Source organism: Salmo salar, chromosome ssa01 (assembly GCF_905237065.1).
Source record: "Salmo salar chromosome ssa01, Ssal_v3.1, whole genome shotgun sequence".
In the NCBI taxonomy this organism is placed as follows: domain Eukaryota; kingdom Metazoa; phylum Chordata; class Actinopteri; order Salmoniformes; family Salmonidae; genus Salmo; species Salmo salar.
Genome location: NC_059442.1, coordinates 163,555,063 through 163,573,758, shown reverse-complemented (window position 1 = coordinate 163,573,758; position 18,696 = coordinate 163,555,063). Strand labels below are relative to the sequence as shown.

At 43.4% G+C, this 18,696-nt stretch overlaps 1 protein-coding gene across 7 annotated transcripts in view; it reads right to left on the bottom strand.

Annotated features, from left to right (window-relative positions):
• Positions 1 to 18,696, bottom strand: part of nrg1 (neuregulin 1) — a 163,954-nt gene that overhangs the window by 5,126 nt on the left and 140,132 nt on the right. For 3 of the 7 annotated variants that reach the window (XM_014144413.2, XM_014144482.2, XM_014144465.2), the window contains 7 exons: positions 17,198 to 17,336; positions 10,460 to 10,518; positions 6,968 to 6,991; positions 4,064 to 4,166; positions 3,736 to 3,856; positions 1,999 to 2,129; positions 690 to 890 (listed from right to left, as the gene is read on the bottom strand). In XM_014144413.2, the coding sequence (XP_013999888.1) occupies positions 690 to 890; positions 1,999 to 2,129; positions 3,736 to 3,856; positions 4,064 to 4,166; positions 6,968 to 6,991; positions 10,460 to 10,518; positions 17,198 to 17,336 (778 nt within the window). Of the gene's footprint in view, positions 1 to 689; positions 891 to 1,998; positions 2,130 to 3,735; positions 3,857 to 4,063; positions 4,167 to 6,967; positions 6,992 to 10,459; positions 10,519 to 11,065; positions 11,134 to 17,197; positions 17,337 to 18,696 lie in introns of all 7 variants that reach the window. The other 4 variants (XM_014144433.2, XM_014144472.2, XM_014144448.2 and 1 more) reach the window with 3 other exon arrangements.

Here is an 18,696-nt window from a genome sequence, read left to right as displayed (position 1 = left end):
TAGGGTTGTCTCCGTCTGCCCTGGAGAGTCATTAGGGTTAGAATTAGGGTTGTCTCTGTCTGCCCTGGCCAGTCATTAGGGTTAGAATTAGGGTTGTCTCCGTCTGCCCTGGACAGTCATTAGGGTCGTCTGCCCTGGCATGTCAGAGTGATGTGCACAGATGGGTTCTCTCAGACTCAGTTGACCTGTGACCTCAGAGACAGGTGTGCTACCTGCTGTGCTGTCTGCAGCTCGACTGACAACACAGGTACACCCGCGCTCATCAACAACACATTGATTTACTAATGGGGACTTATGAAGTCGTCATTGTCCACTAGCTTTGATCTAGGAGGGTCTGTGAAGTCTAAATATAGGACAGCTCATAGGAGACCTCTGCTAATAAAAACACTTTCATTCAGAAGACCAAGATAACATGGTAATACCACAAATCTTGGATTCAATCTTGGTTTACTGTATATTCATAAATAAATGCCATAATTTATAAAATGCATGTTATTCTCTAAAAATGACCACCAAGTATAATCCTTAAAATATAACTAATCCATTGAATAATATCTCTGTACAACTCAGATCAGTAGAAGTAGGGGACACCATCATTATTTACAAACCCTCCATTAGGTGTATGGGCTGAAGGGCGGTTGTAGTGCATAGCGTAGCGTAGCAACGAGCTCCAGATGTCTTTCTCCTACCTCTCACTGTACGGAGAGTCCCTGTAGGAGTCTGGCGTGTCTCCAGAGTTCTTTAGGTAGCCACTCAGGTCTCTGGCGCCACCTGTGCCGTTCAGACGACCCCGGTGGCTGGGCGTGGCGTGCCGGCTGTTCTCTCCCGATGACTTCACCAAGACAGAGCGGCTGTCGGAGAGGGCACTCTCGCTGTGGCCGTTACTCCAGCTGAAGAGAGAGGGAGCGAGACAGAGGAGAATGAAGAGCGGAGACAGAAGAGAGTGAGAGAATGGATGAGAGGAGAATGGAGAGGAGAGACAGAAGAGAATGAATTGCTTCTCTTAAATGAGGTCAAAACAATGGCCGCTTCCGACAATGACGTAAGCTGTAAACACTGTAAATCATGTCTATTGCAGACCTGGGTTCAAATACTATTTGAAATCATTTAAAATACTTCAGCTGGGCTTGTTTGAGCTTGCCTGGTTTAATGGACCAATGCTTACCCCACCCATCTGGCACTTCAGGCAGGCTAGAGCAAAGCACAAAGTATTTGAATGATTTAAAATAGTATGTGAACCCAGGTCTGCTCTATTCTAACGTATAGTTAGAGACTGGGCCTATAAAACTCACTTCTTCATAATGGATCTAGAATCCACAAGACACTTTGACCTGCACATTGCTCTACAAGTTCTCTGGAAACCTCATCAATTCTCCCTGAGCCTTGGTTGTCCCATACTAGCTAATGATGCACCACCATACAATGTCCCCTGAGGTTTTGCTTGTGCAATCTGAGATCACAGAACTGCAGGCCCTGGATTCATAAAGTGTCTCAGAGTTCTGATCTAGGATCAGTTATTTATTTTAAATCATCATGAATAAGGGGTAGGAGCCGTGGGACCTGATCCTAGATCAGCACTCCTACTCTGAAATGCTTTGTGAATACGGGCCATGGTCTTTGTTGAATCCAGTGAATATCACTGAGTGAGCGAGGTGATTTGCAGGCAATCGTGCAACAGGATGGGTAATCATCGTGTCAACCGCCGACTGATACCAACGTGAATGAATTGCTTTTCAAAACCCCCCGACGAACAGAGGGAAAGAGGAAAAGCGGAAGTGGCTGGGGGGGAAACGAGACAGACTCCGACTAAGATAGCTCAGAGGGCCCAGCGGTAATATGACACATTGAAGGAGATAAATAGGACTTTATCTAAGACACATTATTACAGTATCTTCTTAGAGCCAGTGCTATAGCTCATCACTTTGTAAAAGTGGATGACTTTTACAGATGGAAGGAGAGGAGGCAAGAAATCTGTGGTGTAGCTTCGTATAGGGTTACCTTTGACTGGAGGTGTGGGTGACAGTTGTGGACTGATGTGCTGATGATGTGTACAGGCTCGTTGAGAAGGATGTTTCTGTTTCCTTCTCGATTACATGCTGCGCAGGCAATGCATTTTTAGACACAAATTGCTATAAGGGAAAACAAAATCAAGCGTCAATAATATGAAATCACATCATGCATGCTTATATGAAATGTGCAGATACTGTAGCTAACATGCCAACAAATGTACAGTGCATTCGGAAAGTATTCAGACCCCTTGACTTTCTCAACGTGTTGTTGTTACAGCCTTATTCTAAAATGGATTAAATAAATTGTTTTCCTCATCAATCTACACACAACACCCCATAATGACAAATCAAAAACAGGTTTTTCGAAATCTTTGCACATTTATAATTTGTTTTTCTTCCATTGATCATCCTTGAGCGTTTTCTACAACTTGATTGGAGTCCACCTGTGGTTTGGAAAGGCACAGACCTGTCTATATAAGGTCCCAAGCCATGAGGTTGAAGGAATTGGCAGTAGAGCTCTGAGACAGGATTGTGTCGAGGCACAGATCTGGGGAAGGGTACCCAAAAATGTCTGCAGCATTGAAGGTCCCCAAGAACACAGTGGCCTCCATCATTCTTAAATGGAAGAGGTTTGGAACCACCAAGACTCTTCCTAGAGCTGGCCCGCCCGGCCAAAAACTGAGCAATCGGGGGAGAAGGCCCTTGGTCAGGGAGGTGACCAAGAACGCGATCGTCACTCTGACCTAGCTCCATAGTTCCTCTGTGGAGATGGGAGAATCTTCCAGAAGGACAACTATATCTAGCACTCCACCAATCAGGCCTTCATGGTAGAGTGGCCAGATGGAAGCCACTCCTCAGTAAAAGGCACATGACAGCCTGCTTGGAGTTTGCCAAAAGGCACCTAAAGGACTCAGATCATGAGAAACAAGATTATCTGGTCTGATGAAAGCAAAATGTTACTATTTGGCCTGAATGCCAAGTGTCACGTCTGGAGGAAACCTGGCACCATCCCTACGGTGAAGCATGGTGGTGGCAGCATCATGCTGTGGTGATGTTTTTCAGCGGCAGGGACTGGGAGACTAGTCAGGATCGAGGGAAAGCAAAGTACAGAGAGACTTGATGAAAACCTGCTCCAGAGCGCTCAGGACCTCAGACTGGGGTGAAGGTTTACCTTCCAACAGGACAACAACCCTAAACACACAGCCAAGACAAAGCAGGAGTTCTGAATGTTCTTGAGTCGTCCAGCCAGAGCCCGGACTTGAACCGATCTAACATCTCTGGAGAGACCTGAAAATAGCTGGGTAGTGACGCTCCCCATCCAACCTGACAGAGCTTGACAGGATCTGCAGAAAAGAATGGGAGAAACTCCCCAAATACAGGTGTGCCAAGCTTGTAGCGTCATACCCAAGAAGACTCAAGGCTGTAATAGCTGCCAAAGGTGCTTCAACAAAGTACTGAGTAAAGGGTCTGAATACTTATGTAAATATGATATTTCCGTTTTTTTAATTTGATACATTTGCAAAAAAAAAATGCTTTGTCATTATGGGGTATTGTGTGTAGATTGGTGAGGAAAAACAAACAATTTAATCAATTTTAGAATAAAATGTGGAAAAAGTAAAGGGGTCTGAAAACTTTCAGAATGCACTGTATGTATTGGAAACTAAGAGTGAGAGTTACTCTAGCGTAGTGCTCATTGTTAGAAGTAATAGCTATGTGAGTGACTTACATTGGCAAGCTGGACGTTTTCAAGGGGAGGGTTAGAAATCTGAGGGCCGTTAGCTATAATGGTGTTTCTCTCATTTCGTAGGCTCTGCCTCAGACGATCATGAAGCTTTTTCCTCTGCTTTCTGTGCACGGAAAGACAAAACTGCATCGTGAGACCAATCATATAGCAAAAACAGATGGATGACAGATTTTGTCTAAGGTTGACAGTTTGTGATTGACAATAAAATGATTCAAATGCTCAAATCTCTAGGCTATTATCTCATGGAAGCTTCAAAATACGTAATAGTAAATACTGATTGAGTTTAGCGTAAAAATGTTACGTGAATTACTTTGTTTTGCAGTAGGCAACCACACACATGATTCCAACCACTAGGAGTGCAATGCAGATTCCTGTTATTGTTAATACACGTTTCTGATACAGCTCCTCTGCTTCTGAAAAAGAGGACAATGCATTCTTAAAACTCCACAACATGCAGACCTATAGTGTCACATACAAACCAAACCCAATGGAGACGAACAAACGTGTTTTAGGTTATATATTAAAGGTTATACTTTCACAGAAACAAACAAACCCGGGGCGCGTTCAGCAGTACGCAACGTTTAGGAACGTTCAGATAGAAATACGTTTTGTAGAACCAACTACAATGCCTCTTTGACATGTAGAATAAAGAATCACGTTGGCTCTAATCATGGCATTTCTATCTGCAACGTCCACCAACGTTTGGGTTCTGAACATGCCCCCAGATTTAACATTGTATTAGTGGGCGTTGGTTGAAAACCGAGACGGATGAAATGTAATGCATTGATCGGAGGAGGCAGTTCTGCTGAGTCAGAGTCCAGTCGGAATGCCAGGAAGTGTTAGTTCAAGGTCGGGCTCAGTAATCATGACCAGGCATACCACAGAATATGCATTCTCTGCAATGTATTCTAACCAGCCCACGTGTTACTAATACAACAGATGCATATATATAAAAGATAGTCATTCATCAAAACAGTTAAAATCACTCCGATGTAAAATGTTAATATTCTAATATTGCAAACAGTGCAGCATTGTTTGTTCACAGGACCCAACGCTTGGAATTACGGAATATTTGCATTTCAATCTTTTCACAGGTATGAGGTTACAGGTTTACCAGATTAGGGGATCAAGTGAAATTTACACTGAACAAAATTATAAATGCAACATGTAAAGTGCTGGTCCCATGTTTCATGAGCTGAAATAAAAGATCCCAGAAATGTTCCAAATGCATTAAAAGCTTATTTCTCAAAAAATGTTGTGCATAAATGTATTTACATCCCTGTTAGTGAGCATTTCTGCTTTGTCAAGATAATCCATCCACCTGACAGGTGTGCCATATCAAGAAGCTGATTTAAAGCAGAATCATGGGGCCTCTCGAGTGGCGCAGCGGTCTAAGGCATTGCATCATAGTGGTTGAGGCGTCACTACAGACCCGGGTTTGATCCAAGGCAGTGACTGGGAGTCCCATAGGGCGGTGCACAATTGTCCCAGTGTCGCCCGGGTTAGGGGAGGGTTTGGCCAGGGGGGCTTTACTTGGCTCATTGTGCTCTAGCGACTCCTTGTGGCGGACCGGGAGCCTGCAGGCTGACTTCGGTCGTCAGTTCAAACAGTGCTTTCTCCGACACATTGGTGAGGCTGGCTTCCAGGTTAAGCGGCGGTTGTTAAGGCGCACAGTTTGGCGGGTCATGTTTCGGAGGAGGCGTGACTCGACCTTTCCTTCTCCCGAGCCCATTGGGGAGTTGCAGCGATGAGGCATTGTGAGACAAAACTACATATTTTAGTGGCTGTGTAATTGAAAAAGGGGGTAAAATACAACAACAAAAATGATCATTACACAACCACAACACAATGCCACAGATACACTTGGCATGCTGACTGCAGGAATGTCCACCAAAGCTGTTGCCAGAGAATTGAATGTTCATTTCTCCCGTCGTTTTAGAAAGTTTGGCAGTACGTCCAACTGGCCTCACAATCACAGACCACGTGTATGGTGTCGTGTGGGCGAGCAGTTTGCTGATGACAACATTATGAACAGAGTGCCCCATGGTGGCGGTGGGGTTATGGTATGGGCAGGCATAAGCTACGGACAACTAACACAATTGCATTTTATCGATGGCGATTTGAATGTACAGAGATACCGGGATGAGATCCTGAGGCCCACTGTGAGGCCCATTTCTTTTATGTATCTGTGATCAACAGATGCATATCTGTATTCCCAGTCATGTGAAAGCCATAGATTAGGGCCTAATGCATTTATTTAAATTGATGATTTCTGCCATATGAACTGTAACTCAATAAAATAGATGAAATTGTTGCATGTTGCGTTTATATTTTTGTTCAGTGTATAATTATACGAACTGTTCCGTTATCGCACCTAGTTCATACTTTGCTCCTATTTTTAAAAAAATGGTTGGTTCGCTGAGGTATTAGGTGTCCTGTGAACAAATTATTCTACAAACAATCAGTCTTTTAAATGAAAAACAATCATTTGTCAATTGTTCAGAGTTAGCAACAACATCATTTAAAAAAGACACAGCAAAAACTGCCATCACTGATGAGACAAGGGTAGGAACCATGAGATGACAGGAGAACAAAAAGGGACACAGTTGGGGTGATGGACACATACATACATCCACATGGTACAGTAGGAAATAGGAAGACCGGAAGGAAAGAGATGAAATGAAAGGGGTAGCAAGGGAGGATGCCGTCAGTGTATTTGGCATGACATGCTAAACACTGGGTGGAACAGAGGAGGGTTCAGGGTAACGGCAAAAGCAAGAGTTGAAGGGAATCTGATCATACAGTATAACCACACTGCAGCCTCTCTGGCCACCTAGCTTATATAAATGTGTGTCTTACACAGTCACAAGAGCTAGTGTACTGTAGTTCAGATGCTTGTATAAGTCTAATGTGAGTTTATGGTGGTCATTTTAGGACCTACACTTAGTTTGTATGTGTGCGGGTTAATTCGACTATACACTATCACGTTGAGGTTTCCCAAAAAGTATATTTGAAGGTGTCATTAGCATATTTGAGCTACATATTGCAATGTGTATGTGTGTTTATCATTCTATAACAAATATGGTATGTTATGTTATGCCTGTATGATCCCTTCATTGGCACAAGGAAACTGGCTGGAGTTTGGGGGGGTGGGGGGCAGGCTCAAGCTTCTAATCCTACATTTGCAAACTAAAGAGGAAGGAACGATCCATACCCATAAATTCAATCCCAAGATGTTCTGCCAATGCAGAAAGGTGACAAAAAGAAAAGAGAAGAGGTATTTTTCAGACGAGGTGTTATTCAGAACTATATTGCTCATCAAATGGCTAATCAGTGTTTCTACAGAGAATGGAATGTGGAGATCAAAGTGGTGCATAATACCCAACTCTTTCATCACGTAGAATCATTCTAGAATCATCTTAGAGGAAACCTACAGTATGATCAGAATTGATGTAAATGGCATGTTATGTAGAAGTGTCCAGACACTTTTTGGGGGGCAATTTCCACTTCGTAATGTTTCACTTTCAACTTTGTTAAATGTTTTAATCGCTGCCTTGACACTCCAGAACGAGCGTGAGGAAGTCAATGGCTGGTGGGGTAAGTTTGTCAAAACCAAGTGAAAATCGCCCCGAAAAAAAAAGTGTCTGGACACTTCTATAACATACCATTTACATTAAAAAATAGATTTAAAAAAAAAAAGTGAACTTTTCCTTTAAGGAGAAAATGCTTAAGTGTACTGTACTTCTATTTAAAGTATCTTATGTGATTATCCATTTTATTAGATACTTACAGGTGTTAAGATGATTTTACCACAACTACGAAAAGTGATCAAAAACCTAAACCCATTGAATACCGAGTTCATCAAAAATGCATTCAAATGTATCCATCTGCTAATCGTTAAGGTGAGAGGTACTTTCTCAGTCCAGTGGCATGCGCATGCAAACATCACTTTGCTTGCATTATCAATGGTAATGTCACTACACGTCAATTAGGCAGGTTAAGGGGCACTAGTTAGGGCACTTGTCGTTCCCTGGTAAACACTACCTCATGCTGTGTGAGGACCATGCACTGTTTCCATTCCCTACAAAAGTCAATATTAGTCATACCAAATTCTCATTTGTCATTACTCGGATCAACAGCCATGCCTGTTAAATATGTTTCCAGGAATAAACAAATAAGAAAAATAGAACATTTTAAATGTAATACTGCATAACATATCCTAGTGACCAACATCAAATACAAGACTTTGGTATAGAAAAAGAGCAGAGCTTTCAACTGTTTAACTGGACAATGGCTCAACAGGAGTAAAAGCCATGGTTAAAATGTTTGTGCATTTAGATAGCTTTATCCATTGACTTGAACATCCTTGATGTAAAGGACGAGGATCTATTATTCATTGTTAGGGTTTACAAACTTACTGTGATGTTTACAAACTTACTGTGATCTGATTCTTTCTTTGACAATAGGCTACAATTATCTTAACATGCTGTTATTTAGTTAATAGCTGTGTTATCGAAGGAGGTACAATTTCATTATAACACTTAGTATAGGAACATAATGCATATTTATTCTTGAGTAATTCTGACATATTCAAATGTCTTGTTTGTCTTTAAAAAAACTATGCAGAACATAAACAACATGATGACTGGTCTGCACGTGAGCAGCGTCCTTTGTCATGTTGGCTTGTGAAGCCCCAGCGTAGAAGCTCCAAGGCACCTTTCATATGACTGGCCCAGTAACAATACTTTACCTTATCCTGGGTTATAAATGGGATTAGATTTAGTTGCATTATGCTCATGTGACAAAACATTGTCATATTAGGCAAAATATTGTCATAATAATCAGGCAGTAGGTTACAAGTATGTTCCGTGGTAACCTACGCATGTTCTTTACTTAAACATTGTGTGGGACAACAATAACAACCACTATGTTTTCAATTCAATGACTCATCTCATTGTTTACCAATATCAAAGTCCTGCTTTTTTTTAACCTCTAACTAGGCAAGTCAGTTAAGAACAAATTCTTATTTTCAATGACGGCCTAGGAACAGTGGGTTAACTGCCTTGTTCAGGGGCAGAACGACAGATTTTTACCTTGTCAGCTTGTCAGCTGTACCTTGCAACCTTTCAGTTACTAGTCCAACGCTCTAACCACTAGGCTACGCTCCCGCTTTCACTATAGTATGACCGCTGACCGAGTTGCATAGGGTCTGTAACTTTCACTATATGGTCATAGGTAACCGTCACCCCTCAGGAGAGTAGAGTACAATCAATACCAACAACACCCTCAACTACTCTCGCTGGGTCAATCAAGGACAAGTCAAATACGAGGCAAAAGACTCTTCCCTAAAGACTACTCTAAACAGACTCTAAGTGGGCGCCACAAATGCCTCCATTTTGAGTAGCATGCCAGTGTCCCACAGCAGACCTTGCCAGGAGGCGAAGGGTAAATAGAGGTCTCAGCTCGTATGAACTGCTGACGAGTCATTCTTCACATCGGTCCTCTCCAACCTCGGCTGTGTTCACACAGCGAACGTAAAAAAAAAAGAAGACTGTTTTGGCAACAGCCATACAAAAGTATTTGGTACAAAAGTACAAAAGTAATGTTAAATATTTTATTAAAGCCCTCGCCCGTCCATTTGGAGAATACTTCCTGATCGTCAAGGATAGAGCTTCCTTTCTCGTGTTATACAACACCACCAGCATCCCTCCTCCTCCTCTGCAGCAGTAAGGGTCTCCTGTTGCATAGCTGGCAGCGTGCCACCACTGTAGTTCCAGACAGGGCGTTTGTCCCTGGCTAGATAAAAGCCACCGACTGGGAGGAGAAGGAGTGGGCTGCGACGATGAAACGAACAGATTGCAACAGCAGCATTCCATTAATTAGTTCCTCCAATACACTAGCTGACATCTCAGGGAGAACCAAAATATAACTCTCTGTTCCTCCACGCTCCGAGTTACATTTACATCTCAATGGGAAGATTTATTTCCTTCCGCCTCGGAGATGAAAGCATGGTTGTTTGCTGTTTTGCCAGGTAACCTCTGGTAATTGAGGCTACTGGGCTGTAAGGTGAGTGGGATAGTCAGAGTGATAAAGTGCACTGGAGCCCAGTGCCTGGGCAGCTGCCATTCATCTCCCTCTTGGCCTCTCCATGACATCAAAGAGGTCTCTTTAACAGGGTCTGTTCAGTTCTTTACAGTGCCTCCATAATCCACAATGACCCCCACACACCTACCATAAGTGTTATTGCTCTTCAGGGAAGAAAATATATTGCCTTGTTATTAAAGATCAACTCAAACCTGATATCTTACTGAGATTGTTCCCGGTCATAGGCAATGAGTATCAACACAGAGCTTTTTTAATATTGCAAACTACACTACTGTCCCCTGCCTCATATTTGAAGGTCCCGGTTTGGAAAGCTGAATATACCCTTTGAGTTTCACTTTCCTTCTTCTATAATTTTGAGTGACATAACGAACACAAAATCAGTTAACTAGAACGCTTCAAACGGTTTCAAATGACATCCAAGTCAACAAAACAAGGCAAAATCCTCTTATCATGCAGGTATGGGATACATACAACATAATAAAAAACACAAAAACCTAAAAGTCTGTCTAAAGAACCTGAGAGGAAAACGAAGCAACAGGAAGTAGCGCTGATTGAGCATGCTCCAATCAAAAGCACAGACAGGAAGAGGAAATAGACGTACTGTAGAAACTGGCCATTACGTAGTTTTGGCAGCGATCACCAGTAAATTCATTTGGACACCTGAGAGGGAAACAGAAGAGTGACAGACAGAAGAGAGAAGAAAAGATGAGTTTACACCAGATCTACGGAAGACCCACGCGCATCGCTGGTGTTGTCAGGACGACCCATATGTCTCGCAAACATCGCCATCAGTCATGTTTGCGAAAAACATACGTACTTGAGAGAAAAGTCCCAATCAATGTCTTATTCAACAGGCCTCAAGTTTCAGCAAATGTTTAGCTCGTGCATTCTGATGCCAGGGAGATTGAATGAATTACAATTAGCTGTGGACACATTGCCCGAATATTTGTCCCATTATCAACCTCTTTCCATCAATTTAGAAAGGCATCAGCACAGAAGCGGATGAGAATTTGAGTCAGGATCAAAGTGTGTGTGTGTCTATTAGTAATCTGTAGGCCTCTCCACTCCACACACACCTGTCCTAAACGAATCATGGGGACGGATGGATTGGCCGTCTGGCTCTTGGAGAGACAGTGATTGGAACTTTGGAACAGGGATGAAACACCAGAGATGACACGTGTGGCTGGGTTCACTTGAATGCACATACGTTTTGGGTTTCTGACTCTCACAGGCACAGTGGCTTGACATCGATTCCCAGTGTATCCCGTTAAGCACCTGGGGGGGGCAGAGAGGGAGTGAGACGCACAACACAGCACTGACACAGTACACAGATGTAACACAGGCAAAAACAAATGCACGGAAACACAAATGCATGGAATCCAGGTCAACAGTTCCAATCCAGCACTTCCATTGACTTACCTGTTCATATTTTGTCTACTTTTGCCTATACATTTAAAATCTTGTTCATTTAGCAGACACTCGTATCCAGAGCCACTTATAGGAACAATTCAGGTTAAGTGCCTTGCTCAAGGGCACAGACAGATTTTTCACCTATTCGGCTCGGGGATTGGAACCAGCGAACTGTCGGTTACTGGCCCAACGCTCTTAACCGCTAGGCTACCTGTCACTCCCCCCAGTATAGTGTACATCTGTGTAAAACACAGTAGCTATAGTGCTTCAGATGTACCCTTTGTAATTACCTCGATAGTGTTAGGTTGGATGACTAAGACAGCAGTAAACCACTTCAGACAGAGGCATCAATAAGACATGGGTGGCACCACCCTGTGCCTGATGTAACGTCTACCAAGTGGCGGCACATGAACAAATGAATCCTTTCAATACAATCTAAATCACTACAGATTTTGCTAATAAAAACATTGCAGTTTTTAGAAGAAAAAAAAACAGCCTTTTTCTAAACTTCTTCATTTGTAAGTTCAGTTTGTGTACTGAAGCATGCATTAAAGTGTGGTTTTAGGGGCGAACACTGGTCGCTTCTGAACGGAGACTTTTCAGCTGGCCATCTGGTGACTGATGACAGAGCAGGAGGCTGAGTAAAGCCCTGCTAAAGAAGAGATTGTGGCGTGAGATAGATTGTGGCGTGAGATAGAGAGAGAGAGCGAGAGAGAGAGAGAGAGAAAGAGAGAGCGAGAGAGAGAGAGAGAGAGAGAAAGAGAGAGAGAGAGACTAACAAGCCAGTCCAGCTGTGCCTCAGCTCTTACATGGTCTCAGCAGCTGGCTGCTGGGCAAGCCCTTTCTCTCAAACACAGAAAGAAAAAGGGGGATAGAGAGGAGAGGAGAGAGGGATGAGAAATAGAAGGGAACTGATAGTTGTAGCTGGTATGTATGCTGGTTTAACCATAACAGAGGTCAGTGACTGTTTTTAGGTACAGTACTGTAAAATCTCTGAATATTGAGTGGCATGTATCCCAAATGCACTAGAATGGGAGTCCTGAATGAGTGGCAAGATAAATCAGTCTCCCCAGTGGAAATCTACACCGAACAAAAATATAAACGCAACATGTAAAGTGTTGGGCCCATGTTTCATGAGCTGAAATAAAATATCCCAGAAATTTTCCAACATGCACAAAATGCTTATTTCTCTCAAATTTTGTGCACAAGTGTTTACATCCCCGTTGGTGAGCATTTCTCAAGATAATCCATCCACCTGACAGGTGTGGCATATCAAGAAGCTGATTAAACTACATGATTGCATAGGTGCACCTTGTGCTGGGAACAATATCAGGCCACTCTAAAATGTGCAGTTTGTCACACAACACAATGCCACAGATGTCTCCAGTTTTGAGGGAGCGTGCCATTGGCATGCTGACTGCAGGAATGTCCACCAGAGCTGTTGCCAGAGAATGAAACATTCATTTCTCTACCATAAACTGCCTCAAATGTTATTTTAGAGAATTGGGCAGTACGTCCAACAGGCCTCATAACCACAGACCACGTATAACCACACCTTCCCAGGACCTCAACATCTGGTTTCTTCTTGCGGGACTGTCTGAGTGCAGCCACCTGGACAGCTGATGAAAGTGAGTATTTCTCTCTGTAATAAAGCCCTTTTGTGGGGAAAAACGAATTCTGATTGGCTCCCCAGTGGGTGGGCCTATGCCCTCCCAGGCCCACCCAGGCCGTGCCCCTGCCCAGTCAGGTGAAATCCATATATTAGGGCCTAATGAACTGATTTTATTATATGAACTGTAACTCAGTAAAATCGTTGGAATTGTTGCATGTTGCCTTTATATTTTTGTTCAGTGTAGTTCAATAATTTTAAGGGAGATTTTGACAAGGCCAGCCCATGACAACAGCATCATGAGGACGTTATTAGAATTGAACGGCATTTAAAAAAAGACCATGGTCAAAGACACATTCATATTGGCTATATCTATTTAATTTGCTATAAATAATGGAGGAGGGGATTAGGATGTAGAGCGCTGCTTCCACGATGTTCTGACCCTCCCACGCTGTGTGCCTGCTAGAGAATCCCTGCTCCAACTGTTCAGGCTTCAGCAAAATCGGGCTCCCCGGCGACCCCTGGCAGACAGGTTATTTCCTCAGTTATTTCTAAGGATCCATAACGTCCAAAATGGGGAGGAAGACAGACATGTTTTTTTTTCTCCCCTCCCTCCAGTGACAGCGATCTGCATGGCTTACTTAAAGGATACAAAAGCCGTTGGAGACAGAAGCATATTTGTGCTTAGTCACTGAACTATTTAAGAGGAAACTCAATCTGGCGGTGGATGGTAAGAGTCTTATGTATTGGATGGCCCAGAGCCAAAGTGTATCCTTGGCAATGTCAAGCCTTGTGTCAGGCACTTAGAGAGAGGAGCTGCAGTAATATTTCCCTCCTCATGCATTTGCTGCTGTAAGGGAAGTGATAAAACCGTGAGGTGTAATGAGAAGGGCCGCAGTTGAAAGACACTATGCAGCATCACCATCTCAACATGTCTTTTTAAAACTACTGGATGTTCTAACCACAAATGTAAAAGACGTAAAATACAAATAGTGAGTTGCTGTTGATAAAAATGATCATATTGACTGGATAATTATGCAGAGTGGACCTCTGAATGCTTGTTACAGGGCCACCCACTTTGCTAGAAGTGATGTCAGACCAGTGTACTTGTATTTGTTTAACCTTTATTTAACTAGGCAAGTCAGTTAAGAACAAATTCTTATTTACAATGACGGCCTATGCCGGCCAAACCCGGACAACGCTGGGCCAATTGTGCGCCGCCCTATGGGACTCCCAATCACCGCCGGATGTGATGCAGCCTACACTACTTCAATGCCTTCCTGTTCAATTTGTCCGGATAATACATTTTGTTTTTACCTCAGATTTCATATAAATGACGATGATGGAGAATGTGGACAGGACTGCAGAGAGGTGGTTCTCGGATGCATGCCGTTGCCTCTCATACCGAGTGTGTACAGTGCATGTCACAAGGCCAGTTTATGCTGCTCGGGATGATTCAAGGGCCTTGAGCTGAGCTCTGTTGAGACCACCAAGCTCTCAGACTGACAGTCTGAGGCTGAAGGCACAGGGGGGATAGTCTTCTAGCACTGAGAAAGCTCCCTCTGTCTCTCGTAGACTCTATCGCTCAGATCAGGGCTGAAATACACCCTTGAAAACAAGAGCGCTATGCTGGAGAATAAATCAATGTTAGGACACGGTTGAAGTTGACAGAAGCACAATGTCAGCACAGTAAGGCACTCGACGGAAAACGTTTCAAAACGTCTCGCAACAGAAAACTGAAATGAGCGTCTCTTGTTGGACAAGTACAAGTAGTCCCTCACGGTTTCAGTCAGTTTTGCTCCGTTTGATGCCCAATGAACATGACCCAGGTCTACGCGCACTGGTTCCAATGAGGACAAGAAAATGGAGCAGAAGATGGAAAGATCTCATAAATAAATACAACATAGATTGTGGGTTCTGAACTGGAGCGTGGCGGTTGGGCGATGACAGGAGCCCATATTAATAATGTAGACATGCAGAGGAGGCTGTGGATAAGTCCCGGGAACTCCACCTGTTCTGTTCTCCCAGCTCTCCCCATCACTCAGCCCAGCTAGTGTCACGCAAAGCATGACATCCATCCAGCTATCCCTATAGCCGCCCAAAAAGCCCCATCAAAGCGCAGAGCCCTTCAGTACACTCTGTTAATCTCTGCTCAGGTGTTTGTTTAATGATTGACCCCAAAACTTGCGCTGAGCGATTAACCAAACATGAAGAAAAAAACGAAAAAAAACTGAATTGACCGACGTCGGTTTAATTACTAGAATTCCATTTTGTCCATTACTCAATGCTCAATGCGCCATTTCTCTAGAGAGAAATCAAATCATTCACGAGAGAAATGAAGTCAAGAACTATGTGGGACAAGGGTTCCCGAGTGGCGAATCTGTGCCACAGCCTGCCGTGACCGGGAGACCCATGAGGCGGCGCAAATCGGCCCAGCGTCGTCAGGGTTAATGGAGGGTTTGGCTGGCCGAGATTTCCTTGTCCCATAGTGACTCTTTGTGGCGGGCCGGGTGCCTGAAAGCTGACTTCGGTCACCAGCTGGACGGTGTTTCCTCCAACACATTGGTGCAGCTGGCTTCCAGGTTAAGTGAGCAGTGTGTCAAGAAGCAGTGCGGCTTGGCAGGGTCGTGTTTCGGAGGATGCATGGTTCTCGACCTTCGCCTCTCCTGAGTCCATATGGGAGTTGGGACAAGACTGTAACTACCAATTGGATATCACAAAATTGGGGAGAAAAAGGGGTAAAAAAAAAAACGAGAATAACGTAAAAAAATGGAAAAACATACAGTACAAATAACAAAATGAGACAAAACACAATCACGCTGGGCTGATTTTGTAGTTTTCATTAGGCAAATATTCAACCTAGTTTAGCGCAGAAACGTGGTAATTAAATACAATGACCATAATCCATTGCAACTGTTCTTTCCACCTACGGACAGAGGCGCATATACAGACAGACCATACTGTAGAAGACTGCATGAGAAAGGAATCGGCAACAACGACCAGATGGATAGATACAGTTGGTGAGGTAGCTACACGATTGATATTGAGAGGGATAGATACAGTTGGTGAGGTAGCTACACGATTGATATTGAGAGGGATAGATACAGTTGGTGAGGTAGCTACCTGACAGATAGTTGTAGTAGTTGGTAATAAGCAGTCTTGAAAGTATCTTATCTACTTTGAAGAACTAGTCAAATGATTTAAAAATCAGCCAGCTAGCTACTACTAGCCTAGCTAAATAGGATGACTCGTTCAATGGGGAGCACAGAGAACGCTAGATGGTTGGCTGGCTAGCTGGCTGGCTGGCTGGCTGGCTGGCACTGCCTGAGCAAAGATGACATGATGACTTTAAGGAATTAAAAAATAATAAAGTCGTCAAATAGAACCTAATAATATAGACAATTTAATTTGTTTTATTTAAGTAAAGTAAGTCATGTGAATACATAATGGTTAATTAGTGAAAAGCAGTAATGGACATTCACTACCATCATTGGGCTCTTATTAATGGTTGCATCCCACTGTCAGCGTCAGTAAAAAGGCAGGCCATGACTGAGGGAAACTCTAAAATCATTTGAATGTCATTATTTCATCATGCATTTCATGTGGAATTTTTTTTAATCGAAACTGAAAACCGTGATTAGTTTTTTTTATAATCTAACGAAACAAACTTAAAAAGCACTAAAAGCTCACCCACCTCCCCCAAAATTCAGCCGACACCTCGGCTTTACTGTAAAAAGACCTGGCAACTTTCCTCCGATTTCCCGACGAAGACGAGGCAGTGTTTGATGTTGCCAGGCTCCGTTTTCCCCACAGAGCTGGTGGTAGAGCTCTAAAATGAAACTTCGTGCCGCAGGGGCCTAAATGGCACCAAACCTCTGGCGTCTATCATATCAGGCATTAATGGGTCTTGACAACATAGCATTCTCACTTCAAAAATGATAACAAATGTTATGACAGCATCTACTGTAAGCAACTTTTTGACATATAACAGTATAGTAGCGTTCTGAAGTTAGCACTTGGCAAACTTCTAGAATGATCCAACATGTGGGAGCACAGTTAAATATGAAGAAATAGCAGCAATAAGCCATCAGGAATTGTATCAAACATCAAGTCAAACATTGTCAGCATAGTATCTAGTGTGTGATGTGGATGCTGTGTTTGACGCATTATGGGGAAGCACAGTCAGTCTGTTTAAATAGGAGGGAAAAACTGCTATACGCCATCAGGAATTCTATCAGCTAAAACTAAGTCGAACACAGACGGAATAGTATCCAGTGTGTGGTGTGGGTGGGAATGGTATGGTGTTTCATCATGCTCTACCTGCAGAGGAACTTGGTGCTGCCGGGGGTGACCTCCAGGGTGAAACACTCCCCTCCGTTTACGCAGTAGTTCTTCTCGCTGTCGCTGCAGGCCGTCACATGGCTAGAGGTCTTCACCGCAGGGGTGGTGCTGGTGACAGCTGCAGGAAAATACCAGGGGGTGATTAGCGGGAGAGAAATGGACTTAGGCATCCTAGTGGACCCCTGGGGGGTTATCAGCTGAACACTAGCTCTTAGCACAAAGCTACTATGTACCACGTTTTATACCTGTGCCCTTCGTTACAGCAGAATAGAAAACGACTGGGACGATAATGATAAGAGACATAGTAAATCAAACATTAGAAGCACACGCAGACAGGATGTGCTCATTGACTACAGCTATCCTTGACAGTGAATATATCTGCAAAAAGCTCTCACACACACACACACACACACACACACACACACCTTTATAACAAAGTTATACATATGAACGCAAATGTTTACAACAAAAACACCTCTTTCGGTAGAGTGATCATTTCAGCAACTCAAATATTAATGCTCTATTCCTGAGCCCAATAGCGGGAGACAAGTCCCAAAGCAACGATGTAAGACATGAAAACCATTAGCATAAACTTCCTATAAAGTTGAAAAATGCAACAATAAAACAGCAGAGACACTAAAAGCATCGATATAACAAACATGAATAAGACATCTCTGAATAAATGTTATCAAGAAAAAAAGCCTACTTCAAGATTGCATTACTTTCTCTCTATCTAATTACTTTAACCCTAATTACTTTCACCTATAATTTCCAAAACTTCTACAAGCATTTCAGAATGGTAATCTTATCTTCAATAAACAAGCATTGGAGTTCGAGCCCCTGAGCTCACCTGAGATGTTTCTGAAAAGTCTCGAAATGTGGCGGCTCATTTCTCCTCTTCTGCCCATCGGAGCAGCTCTGACCAGTGCTGCCCCAGTAGATCAATAGGTTGGAGTTCTAAGCACTGTGTGCTGGAGGTCTGTAATGCCTCTCCCCACTACCGGTCCTCACCAGGCTGCACTGCTTTAAAGCCCATAAGCATTTTAAAGATGTCAGAGCTCAATGACTGAGGGGTGGAATGAGTTCTCGCCTCTCACCAAACAAATATGCAAAGCGTAATCCAGACACCTGCCAGAGCGAGATTGTGTTTGTGACAAACAGGCATTCTTCTTGGCATGGACGCACGCTCTCGTCAGCCTGACGGTGTTTTTTTTTAAAATGGCCCCGTCTCAGAGCCTCTCCAGCACCACAAGGGCAGAAGGAATGTGTCTTCACATACTAATTGTCTGCTTAACGACCCCTTTTTCATACTGGTTAATTCCAGCCTGACGAGGTGAGCATTGGTGCACATATTTCCTCCTTTTAAAAACCCTCCCCGCCATGATGTCTGTTACTCACGCGTTCCCCATCCAATGGTAAGCAGATCGTGACCCGGATGCCAATGTGAACCGTTTAGGGCCCATTGGCTATTCCGGCGT